Source organism: Aureobasidium melanogenum (genome assembly GCF_000721775.1).
Source record: "Aureobasidium melanogenum CBS 110374 unplaced genomic scaffold scaffold_8, whole genome shotgun sequence".
Lineage (NCBI taxonomy): Eukaryota > Fungi > Ascomycota > Dothideomycetes > Dothideales > Saccotheciaceae > Aureobasidium > Aureobasidium melanogenum.
In genome coordinates, this window is record NW_024470060.1 from 324,226 (window position 1) to 346,317 (window position 22,092).

At 50.7% G+C, this 22,092-nt stretch overlaps 5 protein-coding genes across 5 annotated transcripts; 4 read left to right on the forward strand and 1 right to left on the reverse strand.

Moving 5' to 3' along the window:
- Positions 1-32: 32 nt before the first annotated feature.
- M437DRAFT_47088 (UDP-N-ACETYLGLUCOSAMINE--peptide N-ACETYLGLUCOSAMINYLtransferase) lies at positions 33-4,157 on the forward strand (the record flags this gene model as incomplete). The annotated part of the gene is made up of 1 exon (XM_041021383.1): positions 33-4,157. One exon carries the CDS (start codon positions 33-35, stop codon positions 4,155-4,157), a length of 4,125 nt encoding a protein of 1,374 aa, XP_040880479.1.
- Positions 4,158-11,872: 7,715 nt separating this feature from the next.
- On the forward strand, positions 11,873-12,991 carry M437DRAFT_83846 (uncharacterized protein; the record flags this gene model as incomplete). Its single annotated transcript, XM_041028004.1, has 1 exon — positions 11,873-12,991. One exon carries the CDS (start codon positions 11,873-11,875, stop codon positions 12,989-12,991), a length of 1,119 nt encoding a protein of 372 aa, XP_040880480.1.
- A 2,728-nt stretch (positions 12,992-15,719) lies between these two features.
- M437DRAFT_47252 (uncharacterized protein) lies at positions 15,720-17,800 on the forward strand (the record flags this gene model as incomplete). Its single annotated transcript, XM_041021420.1, has 2 exons — positions 15,720-15,785; positions 15,848-17,800. 2 exons carry the CDS (start codon positions 15,720-15,722, stop codon positions 17,798-17,800), a joined length of 2,019 nt encoding a protein of 672 aa, XP_040880481.1.
- A 588-nt stretch (positions 17,801-18,388) lies between these two features.
- Positions 18,389-19,639, forward strand: M437DRAFT_65432 (FAD dependent oxidoreductase; the record flags this gene model as incomplete). The annotated part of the gene is made up of 1 exon (XM_041024585.1): positions 18,389-19,639. One exon carries the CDS (start codon positions 18,389-18,391, stop codon positions 19,637-19,639), a length of 1,251 nt encoding a protein of 416 aa, XP_040880482.1.
- A 467-nt stretch (positions 19,640-20,106) lies between these two features.
- Positions 20,107-22,075, reverse strand: M437DRAFT_47301 (uncharacterized protein; the record flags this gene model as incomplete). The annotated part of the gene is made up of 2 exons (XM_041021432.1): positions 20,107-21,642; positions 21,701-22,075. The coding sequence occupies 2 exons, from the start codon at positions 22,073-22,075 to the stop codon at positions 20,107-20,109; spliced, it is 1,911 nt and encodes a 636-aa protein (XP_040880483.1).
- Between the last annotated feature and the right edge of the window lie 17 nt (positions 22,076-22,092).

Consider the following 22,092-nt stretch of genomic DNA (forward strand, 5'->3'; position numbering starts at 1 on the left):
AAGCGGTCCTGCCACCTCGATACATAAATCCAATGCCCCACCCATTCTACGGTCAATCGGTTCCGAGCGTTATGCAGCCGTCTTTCCAGTATTTGGGTCCTACTGCGTCTGGCATAGATGGTCATGGTCTTTATGGTCCTTACTGGAATGATGGCACTTACGTCCCGTATCGTCCTGCCGCCGTCAGAGACCCTCGCTTTTACTCACAACATGACGGCCATTATCCAATGCACGGGTTCGTCCACCCTTGGAACGCTCCTGGGCCTGGTCTATCGTATCCGGCCTCTGCTCACACATGGTCTGCACATGATAGTGGTGTGCCTGTCGTGTATCCTTCGTTTGCAGGTGTTCACAATGTTCCATACACGCCTGATTTTGTTCCCAACTTTGGCCCTGCGCCTGCAAATGCGCGACAACGTGAGCAAGCGTTCAACTGGGCTCTCCAGACTTATCGCGAGCTTCTTGTATACATTCAGCAATTGCGAAAGACGAGCCGGCAATACAAACCACCTTATCAAACGTCCTCTCCTGGTCCCAGGTTCTATCCTAAACCTCCAAGATTGTCTGGTGCTCCTCCGCCAACTAATGCTTATAGCTCAATGAGCTCTCATTCTACTCAAATCAATGTTCCAGCGCTGTACAGTAACGGGTACCCGTACGGGACAGCCTCGCATACCATGTCCTCTTCAACGCCATTGCCATCTCCTGGTGCTATTGTTCAGCCTCTGCACGACACGTCACCACCAGCCCGAGCGGCGAATGCCTTGGTTCTGATCACGAGGCTTTGTGGTGAAACATCATGGCAATGGACTGATGGCATACACTTAGCCGGATGCATTGCATACGGGCTCGACCGTTATCAGAAGGCCGAGGACTTTTATCTCAAGGTCCTATCCCTCGAGCCACGGCACATTGAGGCCATGTCAAACCTAGCGGCAACATTAGTAGCTCTTGAGCGGAAGAAAGAAGCTGAGGAGTACTGGATGAAAGTCGTAAAATTCGCGCCGAATTATTTCGAAGCAGTCGAGCATCTCGTAGGCCTACTTTGCAGCACTTCTCGCGGGAAAGAGGCAATCAAAGTCATTGAATTCATCGAACGTTCTTTACGGATCTCGAAAGCACATGAACCACACAAGACTATTGACCATCAAAGCGAGATGTCGTCCAATGCAAGTCGTTCACCATGCACGTCCGAACACTCCGATCCGGCAATCTACGATTTCGAATTGGATGGCGATTTCTCGCGCGAGCCTTCGAGTCCTAAGGAACCTGGTTTTGGGTCAAGCGGCTATGCCATTCCAGGCGCTGATAACGGTCGCATGCTTGCATTAGTTCATGCGAAAGGTAACATGCTCTACACCTTGGGCGACAACAATGGTGCTGCCAAAGCTTTCGAAGATGCTGTACTCATCGCAACGGGCCGCATGTTCTCGGGCGTCGCACAGCTTGTGAAACACATTTTGTCCGTCATCTCCGCTGCAAATGCCTCGAATGCTGGGCCTACCGACCCCGTGCTTCTCTACCCTGAACAGGCTGCAAACACAGCTCGTCTATGCTTTCCGAACTATGGTGAATTGGCCGGCCTGCGCAACGTGCCCGCATCGCCATCTAGCCCCGCTCAAAGCGCCGCTGTTGCGATAGCGAGTAATTCTCTCCTCTCACTTGCCAAAATATTCCAGGATGGCATGGGCAGAAATGTTCAAGGCGTGGGCGGGAAGCCTATGGTGTCTGGTGTGAGGGAGATCCTTGCATTGTATTATCTCTCCTTGTCATTGCAGCCCAGCCCATCCACTGCCAACAATGTTGGTATCCTCCTGGCTGGCGTACAGCAGTCAGTCCAACCAGCTACAACTTTTCACGGTTCGCATGCCTTTAAACAGGACATCCCTGGCGTGCAGCCGGGAAGCGGTATTGCCCTCGCTTTGGCGTACTACAATCATGGTCTGATGCTCGATTCAAGACACGCTCATCTTTACACAAACTTGGGAAGTCTTCTCAAAGACATTGGTCAGCTTGATGCTGCTGTCGAAATGTATCGAAGAGCTATTCAGTGCGACGGCAAATTTGATATAGCATTAGCGAATCTTGCCAATGCCGTCAAAGACAAGGGGAAAATCGCCGAAGCTATCGAATACTACAGACGTGCTGTCGACGTAAACCCTGAGTTTGCTGAAGCTGTTTGTGGTCTTGCTAACGCGCTGAACTCTGTATGTTCGTGGCAGGCAAGAGGAGGTATTGCTGCTGATGGTGGCAAGCGAGATCGCTGGCACGTTGACCAAAACGGCATGCTGTTGAGCGCGGCACTCTCGAACCCTTCGACCTCTGGTTGGATCAATCGTGTCGTTGATATTGTTGTGAGACAGCTCGAAGAAGGTGAAAATTGGGGTCGTGGCGTGCTGACGACAGACATCATCGATTCCATGGTCCAGCAAATCTCAACCTTCGATTGTGGTACGCATGAGCTCGGTCAAGATCTACGCCAGATTATCGCAAGCTGGGCTGGTCAGAAATGGGAAGGCGCGCGCCTCATCAAACTTATTGAGCGTCTGACGAGGCGTATCGGCTGGCACTGGTACCAAGACAAGTATGTACGGAAGACAACGAGGACCGGTTACCGCAGACCTCAGCTTCCTGCCAACCTCAATATTCCTAACGCCCCCACCGTGCTGCCTTTTCACACCTTCACTTGTCCGGTCTCAGCAAAACAGGTTCGCTTGATCTCGGAACGCAACGGATATCGCATATCAGCTTTGACACTCCGCATGCCTTGGCTGCCCAATGATGTTTATCCTCCGCCAGCACCTCCTTCTCCACAACTAAAAGTTGGTTACATCTCTTCCGATTTCAATAACCATCCATTAGCTCACTTAATGCAATCTGTCTTTGGTTTGCATGATCGGCAACGAGTCGAAGCATTTTGTTATGCCACCACTGCTTCAGACAACTCACCTTATCGCCGCAAAATTGAAGAAGAGTCTCCCAACTTCTATAATGCCAGTAACTGGACGACCGAACGCCTCGTCAATCAAATCGTATCTGACGGAATCCATATTCTTGTGAATCTCAACGGATATACCAGAGGTGCTCGTAATGAAGTTTTCGCCGCGCGTCCAGCTCCTATACAAATGTCATTCATGGGATTTGCAGGTACTCTGGGAGCTGAGTGGTGCGATTATCTCCTTGCTGATGACACTGCTGTACCGCCGTCTACACTCCGTCCATGGCGTCGGAATCTCGATGTCGAAGACCGGCTAGTTCACGAAGCAGAAAGCGAGGAAGGTGATTGGGTGTATGCCGAAAATCTCGTGTACTGCCGAGACACCTTCTTCTGTTGTGACCACAGACAGAGTGCACCCGATTCTGAAGAGCGCAGATTAACGTGGGAAGAAGAGCAATCTCGACGCTGGACGATGAGAAAGGAAATATTCCCCGCGCTTGCCGATGATGTGATTATCTTTGGCAACTTCAATCAGCTCTACAAGATTGAGCCGACCACCTTCCGCACCTGGCTTCGCATACTTTCTCAGGTTCCGAATAGCATCCTCTGGCTACTGCGGTTCCCTGATGTGGGAGAAATGTACCTCAAACGCACCGCTGAGGCATGGGCGGGCCCCGCTGTGGCCGATCGGATCATTTTCACAGATGTTGCACCGAAGCATCTGCACATCAGCCGTGCCCGAGTTTGCGATCTTTTTCTTGACACTCCAGAGTGCAACGCACATACCACAGCTGCCGATTGCTTGTGGAGTGGCACACCTCTGCTGACTTTGCCACGCTACGAGTACAAAATGTGTAGTCGTATGGCAGCCTCAATCCTAAAGGGCGCACTGCCAAAGACGCCTGTCGATGTTCGCGAGGCCGCCGAGAAGGATTTGATTGCATCTTCAGATACCGAGTATGAAGAGATGGCTATTCGGCTGGGGAAAGGGCTTGTTTATCCAAAATCAGGACCTGATGTCGGAAAAGGTTCAGGTAGACTGGTTGAGCTTCGCAAGATCTTGACAGAGTCAAGATGGACATCCGCGTTGTTTGATACTGCGCGATGGACTCGAGACCTCGAAGACGCGTACAGCGAGGCTTGGAGACGATGGGTCAATGGTGAGGGAGGCGATATCTGGTTGAAGGATGTTCCTTGCGGTCGTGTGCAAGAGGTGTGAGGCCTGCAGATTGGGGGTGTGACTTCCTATTCTGCGTCTGCTTCTCTTCCATGTTTTTATCATTGTTCTGAAGCGCTGGCGTTGCATAGGGTTTTCTTGGGAGGATTATTCATGGGCACAATCACACGAACGATCTACCGTATATTTACTTGTCTCCAGAAGTCTTGATCCACCACGTCTGCGATTCATCTGTTGCCTTGTCGTCGCGCTCTCTTGTCCTCAAGGTATGATAGCTCTTTCCTCAACAATGCGCATACACTGTAGCGCGCTTGCGATGAGTCGTGCTTTCCAATTTTTCGACCTGCGATCCTTGCATTTCTTCCATCCCTCCGGGCTCTGGTCAATGATCATCCGGCCAAGATCCCTTCCAACCTTGTCGCTTCCAAATAGCAAATCTGTCATGTATGCGAAATGACTCGGTGAAAATGAGTTTGTCGCACTCCAACTTACTATACGAAGAACCTCACATTCTTCGAATACGATATATACGCGATCAACCTCAAAAACCATAACCCTCGCGACAAGGAGTGTTTCTCCGTACCAACAATGACGCAAATCCAACATCTTGAGGTTTGTGCGGCCGTTGGAAAACGTCTCTCCAACTTCGGCAGTTGTCATAAGGTGTGTGTTTTTTGTCAACATGGTAAAGTGGTTGTGGGATTTGTGTTTTTTTTTTCTTGCATTGGCATTGGCATTGCGTTGTCCATATCAGGGCAGTATAACCTTAAAGACACATCTCGTACTCGGATAGTGCTGCTTAGAGATGACGGTGGTCTAGATGTGTATAGACCCGGTGTGTCTTGGAACATTGGCCATCGACCGTGTCTTGTGAATGACAGATCTAAAGTTAGTATGTGGGTAGAGAAATGTTTGATCAAGACTTTGTCCGAAACTCTGTTGTTTTGTTTTATCACCTGCCTTGGTATGAGATGTCAAGCGAATGTCTCAAATGACAGGGTGTGATTCCTTTCTTCCGGCTGTGTTAGATTTGTGTCTTGGTTTAGTTCTTCAAGCAAGCTTTCCATTTGGCTTGCTATGTCTCATGGTCAATCAAAGCATATACCGGAAGATCAGACATGTCCATTTTTTTGTTTCACACCTTTGAGCAAAAAGTTGTTCGCAATTTCGGCCCGTTAGAAGGTTCCCTTTTTCCTTTGATTTTCTATCTCTTTAATTCTTTTTTTTTATGGTTTGGCAAAACGTCAATGATGCAAGACATAATCCCAATCTACCTGGTATAACGTCGCAAACCTTATAGACCTAATTTTTTTTTTTCTTTCTCACTCTCTTTTTCTTGTACCAATTAGCGATTGCTCGGGCCTTTATGCGAGAAATCTATGATACACATCGTCTTGAAAAGACGATGTGTCTGGTCTTTGGGAAGGATTCAAAGCCTATATCTCTATCTTGGAAAACGATCGCTCGCTCTTCAAGTTGGGCATCTCGTTACGACTGGACGGATCTGCAGTCGATTGATCTCTAGCTGTGGAGCGGGAATACAGAGCGATCAAGGATGCTGTCTTGGAACATCAGGGTCATGGTTTTCAACAAAGCAGTTTGGAGATCTGTTGTACACACAAAGCTACAAAGCTTGTGATCCCTGCTGGCCCTGCATACCAGACCACGAGGACAGTGCCGGAAGGCGCCGGCACGGATGTGTTCCCTGTCGCACTTGTACCACAGAGCCAAATGTCAATCATGTTCCTATACAAGGGAGCACACCTTCTTGATCCCAAGAACCAGAGACCACGCATCCTTGACACGAATTCTGTCGCATGGCGTGGCCTCCATGGAATCCCAATAGTGATTCGTCTCGATCGAGTGCAGAAGATAAGCTGTGGAACCTATGGACTGCAGATCACTCGTTGTCTTGCCAGCAGTGGCAATCGTTGCGAGCGGCATTTCCTTCTTCATGTCCTCGTATTGAATATTGATGGTGGGTTGTCTCGTGTGGAAGTTCTTCCTGGTGGACGTTGGTCGTTTGGACGTTGCTATGTGCTGATCAGCGTGGCAAGAAACGTGTTTAAAGCTGGATGATGTCGTGATAGACAGAGGTGTTATCTCATGTGGGAACCTTTTGCGAAATGATATGATGCTTGTGTGTTTGAGAGCAGTATGGTGGCTGGCGGAAATAATCAGGTCCATCGAGGCGATGAGATCTCTATTGTCAAAGTCGTAGGAGCAATCTGTTAGTGGTTTCATCTTGTAAGATAGGAGCCACTGATATCGCTTCTAACGCCTTGTGCATATTGTCAATAGTAAAGGTAGATAACATAGGTGTGGTACATGGCATTCAGCTTGCCTCTGACAAGAGGTAATTGTGGAGCGACGTCGCCCTGCTCCCTACCTAGGCATGTGCTTCTGTGCTACCACAAGCGGTAGGAAATATACGTAGCTGTGTACTCAGATCTCTTCGTTTCAAATGGCAAGTTTTGCCTACACAGATCGTGATATTCGCCATGTCAATCTGCCATGTCGCGTATTCATCGGTCCTAGAAACGTACCCAGGTACACTGTGAGACCTGAGCTGGACAGACGCAACATTGACATAGTTGCGGAGTACGCAAGATCACGGAAACCGGCATTCGTTCTCTGCATGGTCGTTTCTTCGGCCTCAAGGTTGCCGATTCGGTTGAGCGTGGACATAGATCTTCAAGTTCGGTCATGTCTTGAAAAGCGGTCAGGTAGAGCATCGACCTCTGGAAGACCTAAGTTTGGTCTATCTGGCATTTTTCATCATTGTTGAAGCTCGATCCAAGTTACTATATTTGAGTATCTGACTGCTCAGACGCCATGAGCGACTCAGCGCTGTGCTGTGCAGTAGTGCGTTTGAGATGTCGAAGCGTGCATGAGATAGCGGAAATCGGTCTGCAAGTTTTTGTCAACAAGACACATAACTTGATGTGAAGAGAGAACCAAGAAGGTGCATTGCATCAAGGAGTGTTCACCCATAGTGCTCAGCAAGAAACTATGTGGATAGGTAAACCGAAAGAGCTTCAGCGAATTTACGAGCAGGGTCATCACGACAGCAGAGACGTGCAGTTTTGACATCAAGAGACGTTTACGTCCACACTCCACATACACCAGTGGCTTGTCGACCTGAATTATGCTTTGATTTTGACTTTCTTGCTGTGATACCTGAGATACACGAGCATCTTCCTCTCCACTTGTGACCATGTGATCATTGGATTAACCTGACTGGATCGGGTCAGGCCATCCGGCCCGTCATGTGTGCAGTGCGAGAGAGGGAGAAGGCTGTGGCGCCCAGGCAATGATCACGACGAAGCATTGCTTGTTCGTACGTTGCGCGTTGGTCGCATCAATGGTCAAGCTCATGCAGAGCATAAGTCATCGACTCAGTACACATCGGCCAATCGATGCAACGAAGCAAATAATCGTTCGCTGCACGACGGAAAGCAAGACATATTGAAGTGCGGGACCCAGTCCAATCGTACGGAGTGTAGGGCTGCATCAGTGCAAGAAACAAGAGAACTGCACAATTGCTCATCCTCTGTGGAGACACCAGAGGTGAACGAGAAACACAAGTGATCGGCAAAAATGCACGTTGCACGGGCCCGTGGGCCTCCCCAGTGATTTGTGTTTCCTGCATGCAACTAATTCGTCGGGAAACCGTGGATGCCGCAGAATCTGCAAAAACAATCTTGCAAGGCTGGGAAATGTACCGTCATAACCTCATGCCCTCACTGCCCGATGGTGAGAGTGATGTTGAGGGTAGATAGAACAATTGGTACAGATCTCGTGAGGAGCTGTCAGAATATCTCCGTGCCGTTGACATCGGGCGGGCAAAACGGTCACCTTATCTCTCGAGTGGTAGACCGTTTGCGACTCTATCGGACATCCCCCACGACCTTTGAGGCTCACAAGAGACGCAAGGTACATGACAATTTGGATTGACCGCAGCGTGTTCGCAGTGTGTAGGTGCATGAGACAAAATTGCCGCCATCAATCACATCAGAGCCCAGCAGCCACAAATCCTTAACCCTGCAAGAGGAACGACAGAGAGCTTCTTGGGTGTTCAATTCGTCGCAGCTATAGCGCGACTAGCCTAAATGGTAGTTGCCTCCGCAAAAGGACGAAGCAAGGATTAGTGTGATAGACAGCCTAGCATTAATGCAAGAATCCTTCTGCTCGTGGCTGCACCTCTAGCAGCTGGCAGGGACCCATTAAGCTGCACGCCCCATGCTCGCACGCCTTGGAAACAATAGAATGTTCCAATATCCTAGCATTGCGGCCGTAGGCAGATTGCATTTCCATGTCCAAGACCGTGGGTCGGCATCTTATATTAAAAACGAATAAAATGTGGGATACGAGGTGATGGTGCTATGCGACCCACCATTGTCCCATTCGGTCATTAATTTAGTGAAAAGGAAGCAGACCTAGAGGTGGGTTTCCTAAAGCAGTATATGTACGGAACCATGAAGATGCATAGTCCGAACAACGAGGTGCATTCAACTCCAGGAAAATGGTATCTACGCGTCCAGCGACATCTGACATCACATTGTGGCACGCTGCCATGTGCTACTGATTGCGATGTTGAACCATCTCGAGACAGAACAGATCTGCTTGCGAAGATCTCTACCTCTTGTGTGTGGTCGTACTCATGAATACGAACGTGGCCACGATATCGCTCCTTACGGGCGTAAATTCATATAAGCCGATCCCAATCCGGACCATATCTGCCAACTACTCCGCGCTGTCTCGAGGATGATCAAATGATCGTCGCAAAAGAAACGGTCTGGGCACGATGTCGTGAGGAGGACAACACGCTCTTACTCGATAGACACTCCTGGCCCCAGGGCTTAGAAGCGGGCCAACAACGTCTGAGCCAGATCGCGCTCAACGCCGGACAATATTGCGCAACTTGCGATGGACGTTTTCTGTTACACGGCAATTTCATCATTGGCAGGGCCAGCCACAGCGTCTTCAACTTCAGCACGATAGGAACGTGGATACCGGGCTTGTTCTGTTTCGTTTAGTATCACTATGGAACAATTTGAGAATGCATGCATAAGGCTGTGTTGGATGAGGAATGGCTCGCGTGTCCCAGATATGCAGCGTGCTGCATACTTGGCGCTGGTCTGATGATGCTAAATAGATTGCAGCAGCACTCCAACCAACAGACGCCGGCAATCTGAGGGAACGCCCTGGTCAAGAGCACGTACGCATACTCCGGGTATACTCGACGAGATTGCTATGAACACTCTTGCGACTGTGCTGTGCAGCGCAAGCTGCGACTCTACGTAGTGTCGCTATTATTGTGCGCGTTGATTGAGTGCGTCGACAGCAATTCCGGCAGATTGGTTATGGTCCAAGACAAGGCGGATTTTAGGTCTAGGACAGTGTGCCAACGAGTCTGCTGTTAATGGCGGTATATAGACCTGAGTCAACGGGCCATCTGTACAAAGGGGTCTCAGATCCTGAGACTCCTGACATCTCGGTACACACCCACGCATGTCAATTCCCAGGCGAGATCCGAGCCTTGAAAGAACACCGACGAGGCCCGTAGACACCACCAAGCATGGTTGAGATTCAGTACGGCTGGGAAGACTTGGAGCAGTGGGATCTGTAGGGATCAAGCTTTCCCACTTCGGGCGTCAAGTCGCGAAAAATCACCGACTGAACAGGCTTGGTACAGGCACAGTTGCGGTTAGAGTGCGAGGATAGTGTGGAGAAGTGCGCGAATGCGGACTGGTGGACAAGGGGCTACGTACAAGGAGACGCGCTAGCCAAGGGAGTATTTCAAATATGAACCTTGTCGTTCCGATCGAACTCACGGCGATGTGAATTATGCCCGAAAAAACCCATCATATCAGGGTTTTGTTTTTGAAACATGTCTTTACTGATAGAAATCTACAAGGGCGAGAGGTTTTTAGAATGTGTCGCACGGAACGACAAGATGCAAGGATTCCTAGACAAGATCCTCTGATCAGCATCGAATATTGGTATTGACCATGATGCTGGTGGTGGGCGATGAATAATGTCTTTGAGTACGGAAGACGGCGGCAGTAACACAGGATTTGCCGGAGAAGGTCTCAGAAGGGGTCAAGTTTTGGCGCTTTCGGAGCTGCATGCAGGGAGCCGCTTGGTGTTGCTCCAGCTGGGAGGCATTGACAAAGTGCTAATGCGCGAAGATCTGCGCGATCTCCACCGGCGTGAGTGAAAGTATGCATAAGAGTGCAGTGGGTTGGTTCCCTATATAAGATTAAACAAAAACATATCAACAAGAAGCCTTGACAAGCAGTTGCAAACGTGGACAGTGAAATTACAAGGAGAAGTTGCAACAGCTACAACGGGCATAACAGCACCATGCAGAAGCAGTGCGCTTGCGCAAGGGGAAGAGGTAGAAGGGGGAAGACAGTTGCTGGCAAGTTGCAACGGGCCGCGCGAAGGGTTAATTCTGGCGAAGGATAACAATCCGAACTGGGCATGGTGTATGTCTAAGGAGGTCCCCGAGTACGTGTGAGATGGGTCCGGGGCGTCGTCTATGACTGTAAGTGCAGCCAAAAGGCTCGAGGGCCTGGCTCGGCGGTGCCGTAGTGCGCGCAAGCATCTCCATGGCAGAGAGGCAAAGGCAGCGCACAAAATCTGCATAGTTGACTCAGATAATGCTCAACAAGGCGATCGTTCGACAGGCCAAGTGAGGATAGTGAACACAGATTTTATTGTTATTGATCCTCAGCGACTACTGGCTGTTGACTGTTTCGAATGATTCCAAACGGCTTCAGCATCGAACGGGCGTGATGAATGACGCCTTCCCAAGCTCGGTACGGCCCAGGTTTGTTTGTCAACGGTCGCAAGTCTTGGAGGCTACTACACGCGCACAGGGGGGGCTGGCAAGAGTCAAACAGCGAAGATCCTGCAACGGCGACCGATGACCTGCAGTAGGCGCAGAGCAAAAAAGCCATGGGCGTGCGGTTGGATTTTTTTGGTCGAGGGAGCGAGGGAGCGAGCAAGCAAGGGGCCCGCGCCGGCGCCGTCGCGTTTGGTGCAAGCCTCTGCCAGAACCATGCTGAGCATCCCTGCTGCACATCGCGCATCACCCAGCGATCTGGATAGAGTTCGACTCTGACGTTAGCGGGACGAGCCAAGTACATTTGAGCCCTAGATCCCCTTCTTTTGACATGCTTCCTCCTCTTCAGGACCAGGCCTGCAACCGTTATATAACCGTCCGTCTCCTGCTTTTCCACAACGGCCGCCAACTGTCTTGTGAGAACTATCGACATCAGCCAGACCCAAATTCTGCCCCTCTCAGAGCATCAACAGGAGTTGACGCACCTGCCCCGCTGTCCATTTAGGCCCATCGTTGTGACCGATTCGGAAACCCTCCTCCTGGACCGTTAAACACAGTGCTTGATACAAATACAACGATCTCGTCGCAACATCAACAGCCATCCAACATCCCAACTGGTCTTGCATCGACTTTATAACGACCTCGTTGTCCCTCCCCGTTGTCTTACTTTGTCTCCATCTTCATCGTCTCAGACATTCTCCTCTTCACCACATTCCTTTCAAAGCTTCAAGCTCGACTAAGGTAAGCATCATACCATTCCATCAATCCACATACATGCCAAGTCTCCACGTTGCGACGTCGTGCCTTCTTACCACCTCAAACCACCGCTTGACCACGAACCATCCCTAACAGACTTTCCAGTTCCAACTGTTCTACATTCTTTTCAGTCTTTTGAACCTTCAAAATGCCTGCACACAAGAGAGGTCCCTGGTCCCAGCAGGAGGATCACATCCTCATGAGCCTTGTCCACTCTCAGGGCGCCCACAACTGGGTCCGCATCTCGAGCATGATGGGCACTCGCTCTCCCAAGCAGTGCCGTGAGAGATATCACCAGAACCTGAAGCCTAACCTCAACCATGACCCCATCACTCCCGAGGAGGGTGAGTTGATTGAGCAGATGGTCGCTGAGATGGGCAAGCGCTGGGCCGAGATCGCTCGTCGCCTGCGTGGTCGCAGCGACAATGCTGTCAAGAACTGGTGGAATGGTGGCATGAACCGCCGCAGACGCAACGCTCAGCGCCGCGCCGAGATGGAGACCCGCCAACAGCAACAGCACGTTCAGCAGCAGATGTCTGGCCAAATCGTCCAGCAGCATCTGCCTGACCAGGCCATGTACTTCAACTCTGCCATGCAAAGACCCCAGTACTTCGACCAGAACCAGTTGCCCGCCATCTACCAGCAACAGGCACACATTGCCACGCAGCACGGCCACTACCCTCAGAACCTGGGTGTACCTCAGTTCGGCCGCACTCTTCGTGCGTCTCCTTTCGAGAGTCCTTTACCTTCACCTGGTGCTTACTCTCAAGTTTCGGCAGACGGCGCTCCTTCCCTAGTTTCAGACGCTTCCTCCTACTCCCAGCGCTCTCCCCACGGCACATCCCCCGTCGAGCTCCCTCCTCTCAGCCAGCAAGATCCGCGATACGTCGACCGTCGCCCTTCTAGCTCGTACATGCAGCAGCGCCTGGTCGTTCCTGGCCAGGAGGGCTACCAAATTCCCATGCAAATGTCTCGCTCAGAAGACGGCACCAAGCGTCCTCAGATGCTCCAGGAGGCCTTCAACCCCCAAGCTGCTATGATGTACCGCCAGGCCCAGGAGTACCCTCAGATGCAATACCCTCACCAAGCACCTCTTCCCCACGTCTACCAACAGATGGCTCCTCAGCACCACTTCTCACACATGCCTCCTCACATGGCCGGCCCTGCTCAGCACCACTCGCTTGATCCCGAGCTCGCTCAGGACGGCGGTGACGGCAAGGAGAGCCCCAAGGAGAAGATGAGATTGTCTGCCATTGTTGCCAACTAAAGATTTATCGACGACAGCATCGGGATTGCATGTACATAATGAGGGATGAGGCGTCTTGGTTTCTCTGTTTACTACATTTCATGGCGTTTGTAATCTATGCATGGGGCCTGGGACGGTGGATTGTGTATACCCAACTTGTTTTTGCTTCAATTGCATTCGAGTATTATGAACATTCGCTATCATTACACTTATTTTCCAATTACTTGTTTGCCATTTTCCCTACTGCTCTTGAGACTGCCTTATAGCTTCCAGCCCTAAGATTCAACAGCTGCATACCGTTCTCAGAGCGGTATATCTTCTTCATCGGTGCCGTCCACTGTCAAACCTCCTCTCACTGGTGCTGCAAACGCACACAGTGCACTTTATTCTGAGACAAGAAACTGCAGACATCTCTATCACGATTACGTTGTCGGGTAGATCCATACGACAAACAGTTTACTGTCCTCAAATTTCTCGAGCTCTTGCGCTTTCCATACTGAAATGTGTGTGCCTGTACAGTCAGACACTTTCACAGGCGTCTGTGTCCCCTTTCCGCTCATGTTTATGTTTACATTGACATCCAGTCCTTTGTTTGTTTGCATGAACCGTTCATGTTCTGATTACATTAATCTTATTCACTCCAGTCTCACCGTTATGTACGAAAGACGTTCTGTCGTTACAGGGACAGCACAACTGCCACCGACGTTTCCATCTCATCAGAAACGAAATAACAGCACAAACTGCCATAACAGTGGCAACGCATACAGTTCTCACCGGCCACGGAAGCGGTACAACGACTTTGGCGACAGGAGAGATTCAGCTCACCAGACGTTTCCCACTTTGTGAGATTGGCCTTCGGGGGGGCTCAACGTTGCAACACGCAACCATGATGATGCTAAGAATTCTTTGCGGAACTCGTACGTGTACAACTTCCTTGACCTTCAGCCGTGCTTCTCGCTCTAGCTGTCATCCAGGGGCCACACTTCCGTGCAGAAAGAACAAAACATGTACATTCGGTATCCACCCTACGCGCTATGCAGCCTATGCTTGCTCCAAACCCTGCTTGGCGACTGACTTGTCCTAAGTTCCTCATGCACCTTGCTTTGAAGTGGGACGCTGTGCCAATGTGACATGCTTTCCCATCCTGTGCGCGTAAGCGGCATGGTTCATATCTTTGAGTGTTATCAGAAGAGCGATCATTCAAGCTTGTCCTGTCAGATGATCAAGATCTGACCGATCACAATTCGCTTGGGGGCTGATCAGGTTCTGGTCCTGCGCAGTGCGAAACTCTCCGCAAGAAGAGCTCCAGCATACGAGTTGTCAAAGCCAAATTTTGCAAACTCGTACATAATCATCCAGGAGGCAGGAACTCTCGAATCCCGATGACCTTGCCGGCAAGTCGCCGCGGTCCGACCGTTTGCTTTTCTCCATGAACTCCTTGGCCAAAGTTTTTCTCGCACCAAGAATTTGACGAGACAGAGTTAATCAACGCCAGAGAGCTTACCACAGAAAAGCGCCAACTCGTCAAAGGGTATGCACTGTGCAAGCCTGACCACAAACATAAATCTCCAATTCTGAAACATTTCAAGTATCTGGAATGGTATAGCCGCTCGGGCCTGGGATATGCTTTTATCCTTCGCCGTTGCGATCAAAGTGCCACAGCAGGTGGCTGAGATATTCCAACCTCGGTTTCGCGGCCAGCATCGACTGGTAGACGCGCAAAGCCACTTCAGTCATCTTGGCTGGCAGTATCGGAAGCACTTTTCACGTGGCTTACATGTGGGTTAGATGAGAGACACTGGGGTATACCATCTCACAGGGTCCCTTGGTAGTGAATGCTGATGGCTTGATAATTGACAAATCTGGAAGTCCTTGCAGTGCTGCAGACGCTGTCAGAGACCTTTAGGCATGTCTCCAGATCCGAGCATTGCTTAGCGAGGTAACTCACATAGGTACTGACATGCTGATAGGGGAGAAGGCTGTGGGCCCGTAGTGAATGTCGCGTTATGTTCGTGACCCAGCAAGCGACTGCTCCCGTCCTCAACCGTTCTTCAGCAGAGCCCCAGCACTGTCACATTTCGCGGTTGCTGCACTTCGGCATGCCGCATCGCCCTACACAAAAGGTACCACAGACGCTCAAAAGGAGGTGCCTGTGCTCGTGTTAGGATAGTGTGGCTTTTGCTCCACGCTGCCATCCCAATTTAGGCAACTCACTGTGGTATGCTTCTTGTTCCCGAGGAGGCCATGCAGCGCCTGCTTTTGACTACGGAACCTCTCAAGCTCCCGCACGGGAGCAAGTATCTCCTGATCCCATGGCTGAATGTTTAGCCATGGCCCCCAGGGGATCATGGAAGAAGCATCCGGTAATGCACTATCGGTACTGCAAAGAGTCAGTCATCTTCAGCAAGGAAAACGAAGCGACGAGACCGCGTGATATGCAGCTCTCGCCCGCTACTTGTCCCGGTATAGACTGGGATTGGCCCTTAGACCAAAAAGAGACACGATGATCTGTTGGCCCTGGCCATTTTCGCTGTCTACGCCAAGCGACTATGCCTGTTTCGGCCTAAGAGCGGCTTCGGCTGGGCGCAATGACTGCAGACGTACTGATCCACCGCGTGTCCTGTCAAACCTGTCAAGACTCAACAGCGAAGATCGGGGGCTACTGAGCAGAGAGCGAGACTTTGGAAAACCTGCTTCGTATCGTATGGAGATTGTGACATTCCACCGGCCAGTCTGAGTGCTGCGCGCCATGAATTCGAGCTACGCCCCCGACCTCTCGACCGCGCTTTCCCTTACACTCTATACCGCGCTACTGGTAAGGAGAGGTTCGAGCGATACGGCATAGCGTATGTGTGGCTTACTAGGCATATTCTATAGTCACAAAGAGATGTAGCCAGCAGGATTCCAATCAACTATGTCACAGCACCAGGAGTTGACCTGACCCCCGTCTGTTTTTCGGACCGGCGATACGAAGATGCTGCTGCACAGCAGTGCTTGTCAAACCTCCTTGCACTTGGCTTCCATAGGCTGATTGTCGACTTGTACTGGGACCAAAGCCGGCAAACATGGAGTCTGTGCCCCGTCGAACTCAGCAGTCAAGGAAACTCGACCACGCCTATCAATACTGGAGGCTTTCCCAGCAGTCTCTCTACATCGTCTTCTTCCACAAGCCCATCAGCTACTCTGACAGAAGCCAGAGTTGCTGGAGATACCGTCGAGCCCTCAAAGCGGCACATTCTCCGCAGCTCCTTGATCAGTGCGAATGATGATGTGCACCAGTGGGGGGAAATCCATGCCCGACAAACATCCGAATTTTCCTCCGAGTCTGCTGCTGCTGCATCTATCACCAACGCAGCATTGACGGCCGCTACACTTGCAAGCGATGCGAGCAGTCTCAGTCTGACCAGCGGAGGCAGCTCTGCAGCAATGTCGCAGACTTCCTCAACTGCTCAACCATCGCAAACTGGACTTCAGATTGGCAGTTACTCATGTACCGAGAGCATTGGTATCTCCACCTTGACCGACGTACTAGCGGACTATTTCGAAGCGACTGAGAACAACCTTAACGCGACTTTCAAGTACCTTGAATTCAACGTGCGACTAGCTGCCCCATTTGATGATCCGACGGACACGTCGAGCCCAGCCGATCCTCAAAGGTTGCCCACCTTTGGAAACTACATTAGCGATCTTATTAACTCATCTCTCTCTTCATATATCTATACGCCAGCTGCTCTTCGGTCCGAGAGAGCCAATCTCAATTCATCCTGGTTCGCACACGACATTCAAAACCCTCCAATAGTGGAGTACATGACGACGATACCACTGGGTAATGGCTCCGCGCTATATACGCCAGATGGATGGCCCAGTGAGAGTATTATCATGTTTCTGCATGCACTGCGTATTATAGCGGGTATTGGATCAGTCGATTCGCAGATGCAACAGTATGATTTCAACGCAGATGCCGAAACCATGTTTCTTCCTGGATACATCTCTAACAATATTGGTACGACGATATCTTCCAATGGTACAGTCACAAGTGGATGCTTTTACCAACCTGGCAACACCACACTTTCTGCATCGAACTCTTCATGGGCCATCTCCAGCAACCTTCCCAACATGACATCTCTGAATACGACTGCCGATGCTGCTCTGAATCTTTCATCGTGTGGTATCTCACCGATACTGAACAAACCACTTTTGGGCAGCTTGGCAATAGGTAATAGCACAACATATTACACGTATGTACGCGACTCTCTTTGGGGCTGGGGCGAAGATCAGCCTGGCGACAGTCTGACGACGGGGACCACCGGTCGACATTGCGCAATAACAAATCTGAGCAACGACGGACTTTGGGAAGTAGCCGACTGCACCGATGAGAACCACTTCATCTGTCGCCGCAACAACTCTCCTTACGAGTTCAGCGTTAGCGACGACAAGGCGCTTTACTACCAGGGAGACGAAGCGTGCGACCAAAATTCTAGCTTTGCTGTCCCTCGTACTGCACTGGAAAATCGCTACATGATTGCAGCTGCGCGAGATTGGCTGTCTCGACAGACTGATTTGGACGGCCCCCCGGTCGCCTGGCTTAGTATCAACGATATCGATACCAAGAACTGTTGGGTCAGCGGTGTGGACGCGGTCTGCCCTTACCGCCATGAAGACAGAGATGGGAGCAAGCCTAAAGTTGTCATTCCCACGGTTGCGGGTGTTATTGTGTTGCTTTTGGCGATATTGACGATCCTTGTCAAGTGTGCTGCCAACAGACGGAACACTAGACGACGACTCAAGCGCGGCGAAGGAGGTTGGGATTATGAAGGTGTACCATCATGAATTGTATGTGATTGGGGGTGCTCTCGAAATCTTGGGTTTTATGAATTCTGGCGTTTGTTCGGATGGGTCTCTAGGCATTCGGGGCTCTCTTGGATTGGATGGTAACACATAGATGCTTGCGTAAACTCAGGCCCTTTTAATCAATAGCCAAGAAGTTATATGAAAACTGTCGAGTCCGTGAAAACCGCTGCCCTATATCATAAATGTCATAGACAATCATGATGATGGCATCATTTTCGGAAACTGCGCAGCCAAGAAGTGTGGCTGGTGAGCACGCCACTAGACCTCCATCAACTTTTGGACAACGGCGATACCAGAGACCTTGCTCAATATCAACAAGCGAAAAGACATCTTTTCCCAGTGTGCTTTATCGCTCAGGACAGCGTCGAAGGGGCCAGGATTTATAGCCTACTCCACTGCATCGTCCGATTGCCAAGTGTGAGGTGCAGCAAGATTCTTGGGGCGAAACACTCAGCCGGGAAAGAGCGTTACATCACGCACCAAGACCTTGAACACCTGAGGCAAGTGGCTACTTGGTCGGAAACCGCCACTGCATGAAACCACGCGGCGAAGAAAACTCCAACAAAGATGAATCCAATCTATCACCGAAAAGCAATACAACATGTTGCAAGACCATCTATACTACGACAAGGAGCACGATACTTCAGCAACACTAGCCGAGCACAAGCAGATTTCACACACGCAGTCATTGGTGGTGGAGCAGTGGGGCTAGCAATCGCCCGCCGCCTGCAACAACACTCTCCTTCAGCCTCCACAGTCCTGATCGAGCAGCACAAAGGCGTGGGCACGGAGACCAGCAGTCGCAACAGCGAAGTCATTCACGCAGGAATCTACTACGGCCACGGCTCGCTAAAGACAAAGTTATGTGTGCAAGGCAAGGAGATGTTGTATGAGCTTTGCGCCAAACACGATATCCCATACAGAAACTGTGGCAAGTGGGTTGTTGCACAGGATGCCACCCAAGCCGAAGCAATCGAAAAAGTGCATAGCTTTGCGAGTAGTATTGGTGTGCCTACGCGGTTCTTGAGTAAAGAAGAGGCGCAGCGCAGAGAACCCGATGTTCAGGCCAAAGCTGCAGTATTAGAATCACCCACAACGGGTATCCTCGACAGCCACGCCTACATGACGTTTCTCCACGGCAGTTTCGAAGACGCTGGTGGCGACACAGCTCTGAGCGCAAAAGTAACACGCATAGAATCACCCACTCAAGCATCACCGGACTGGAAAATTTACACGGCAGACCCTCAAGACAGCACTGCGGAAACCGAACCCATAACTGCAGAGATCGTCATCAACTCTGCAGGCCTATATGCCTGCGAAATCAGCAACATGATCTTGCCAAAGGAGAGACACATGCAACCTTTCTACGCAAAAGGAAACTACTTCTCCTACGCAGCTGGCCATCCCAAACCAAGCGTCTTGGTCTATCCAGCTCCCGTGCCCGGTCAAGGCGGTCTAGGCACCCATCTAACGCTAGACATGGCAGGACGAGTCCGTTTCGGCCCCGACGTCGAGTGGGTAGACAGTCCCAGCGACTACACACCCACATCTGACCCCGCGCGCTTCCGTGCCGCAATTGCAGATATTAAAAAGTACCTACCAGGCATCGATGAGTCTGCCGTTGCGCTTGATTATGCGGGCATAAGACCAAAGCTAGGCAAGTTGGGTGCTGTAGGTGCGGGAAAGGGCTTCCAAGACTTTTATATCAAGAAAGAGGAGGGCTATAATGGATTCGTGAATTTGTTGGGTATCGAGAGTCCCGGGCTGACAAGTAGTTTGGCGATCGCCGAGGAGGTTTATCGATTGCTGTATCGATGAGAGGTATCTTAAACATGTATACATCCACGTGGGCAGAAGACAGTCACAATGTAGCTATAGAAATGTACAATATTTTCGCGAAAAAATGTTGTCTCCACAGAGAAACCCCTATTAAAGGCTTCTTCAATGGCATACTCATATTCTGATTACACTCATACATTTTTACGGCTTGTAAAAAAAACCTTATACCTCGAATGGAGAAGGCTTGATTGAGTGGGATAGTGGTCGTTGGGAGTAATCATTGATCTGTGTTTCGACTACATAGCCTGCTGTCCGTCGGTCATATCTGTATTATGGACACTTCTGATACCGAAATCGTGCCTCGTTGCATATTCCAACCATTCCATCGTGTAACAAAACTCATCGTAATCATGCTCTTGAAACGCCCATCCAACATCTATCTATACTTGCTCTACGCTTGCTTGACACAATCAGTGTACTGAGTCCCTTGCTCCCAGAGCAGGATGTCATGCCTTTCCGCTAACATGTCTCTTCCTAGCCCATGCTCCGCCAAGACCTTCTTCAGCGACCTTGCCACTCACATTGCGCGCGCGGGCGCTATGAGAATCATCAGATGAGAAGTAAAGTACGCTTGCATCAGCTATGTCGACGCCAGTCCTGCTGACGACACGACCTTGGCCTCTAGGCACGGTCTGTTCCTGGAGGTCCTTGATGGCGGGAGTCAAGTTGCCATAGCGCTTGACCTTAGGTGTACTCGAGCGGCTGGTATCATCGGGGCTCTGAGAATACAATGATGACTTGGCGGACACCGCAGCAGCTTCGGTAGCCGGAGGGCTCAAAGCACGTCCAATGCTTGTGTTGGATTGAATCTGATGTAGAGAGTAGTCGTCGAGTTCGAGAGTACCATTGGGCATGTCATTAAAGTAGAAATCGGCAGCATCAAACGAGCGCTCTGGAGGAGTAGGAGGATGCATGCGAAGAGGCTTGGGCAGAAGTTCGTTGTACTCCTCGCTGGCGAAACGAAGCTGAGTGACATTCGGCTCGTGGGCCTCGGGACTGGAGTCGCGGTCGGACACGAGTTCGGGAACGGGAGTACGGCGAGGAGAAGACAAATCGGCATCGTCATCAGCGAGGACGAACCAGTTGTCATTGAGCAACGCTTGTGCACTTGGATCCTTCTGAGATCCGCGGCCAGATTGAGGAGTGCCAGTGCGGCTCAAATTCTCTGAAGCAGTGATGAAAGACAGTGGGCGGGTTGGCATGGGATCATGGACGGAATCACGAGTAGTAGGTCTTTGGTTTGCGTAACGCTGGAATGACTGAGGTCGAGAGGATCGCGAACGGGAACGTTCACGCTCATGAGACTGCGAGGTGCGGTGCAGGCTGGTTTGCGATACATAAGCAGAAGCCGGTTGCTGATATTCAAATCTGGATTGGCGAGCAGATTCCTGAGTATGACCAGAGTAGCTAGGGTCCAGGTTGGTGCGTGATTGGTAGAAGGACATGGGTCGGACATTGGCCTCAGGGATGAGCTTATCCATGTTTGAGACACGGGCAGGGCTGCTGAGACTCAAGGAGCTGCCACTCAACATGGCCAGTCTTTGCTCGGACATGGCTGCCGATGCATCACTACTCTTGTAAGTATGCTTACGATTGATCCTGCTGGTGAGATTATCCTCCAGGGGGTTCATGTCGGGAGGGTACTGAGAAATCTTCTTGAAGGTCGAGAACAAGTAGATGTCAATGGGAGTACTGAACAGATGCAAAGCACCTGCCACAGTACCGATGAGGAAGGCAGATTCGAGCACCTTGCCATCCTTGGACGAGGAGTGGAAGAAAGTAGACCAACGACCATCAGCATCAGGTGCCATTGTCCAGTTGGTAGCCGTGTAGAAAGCAATGAAGACATAGAAAGGTAACAGGGCAATGTCGGCAAAGAAAGAGAAGGCATTGTAACTAGCCGAAGATGTTGGAGGACGTCTTCTCGGCGAGCGCTGAAGGTTGTAGAGGGCATAGGTGCAGACTACAGCATCCACAGCAGGCTGTCATTGACGAGTCAGCAATGATAAGAAGTAGGAGGAGACTTGGGATGATGCTCACAGGGATCCTGAGTATCCAACCCTGAACATCGTTGACCCCTCTGATAATGATGACACATATCAGGGCGCCCAGAGCAGCAGCGAGCTGGAGCAAACGAAGAGCAAACTGAATCCATCGGGCCGTGTTGATCCTCTGCTTTGTGTTTGGATGCATAGGCGGGACATTGGGACGGGCTGAGGAAACGATGATGTAGCTATCAGGGTGTCTGTTGAAGTCGATCAGTGGACCCTCCTGCTTGGGCTTAGGAGTCGACGTTGAAGAAGCGATTGAGCAGTAGCTGGCACGCGTAACGGCCTTTGGGTCAAAGTCGTAGCTCGGATCCCTGTCCTGCTGATTGACTGGCGAGAACAGGTAAGGCGGAGTGATGCCGACCATGGTGGAATGAGTGGTAT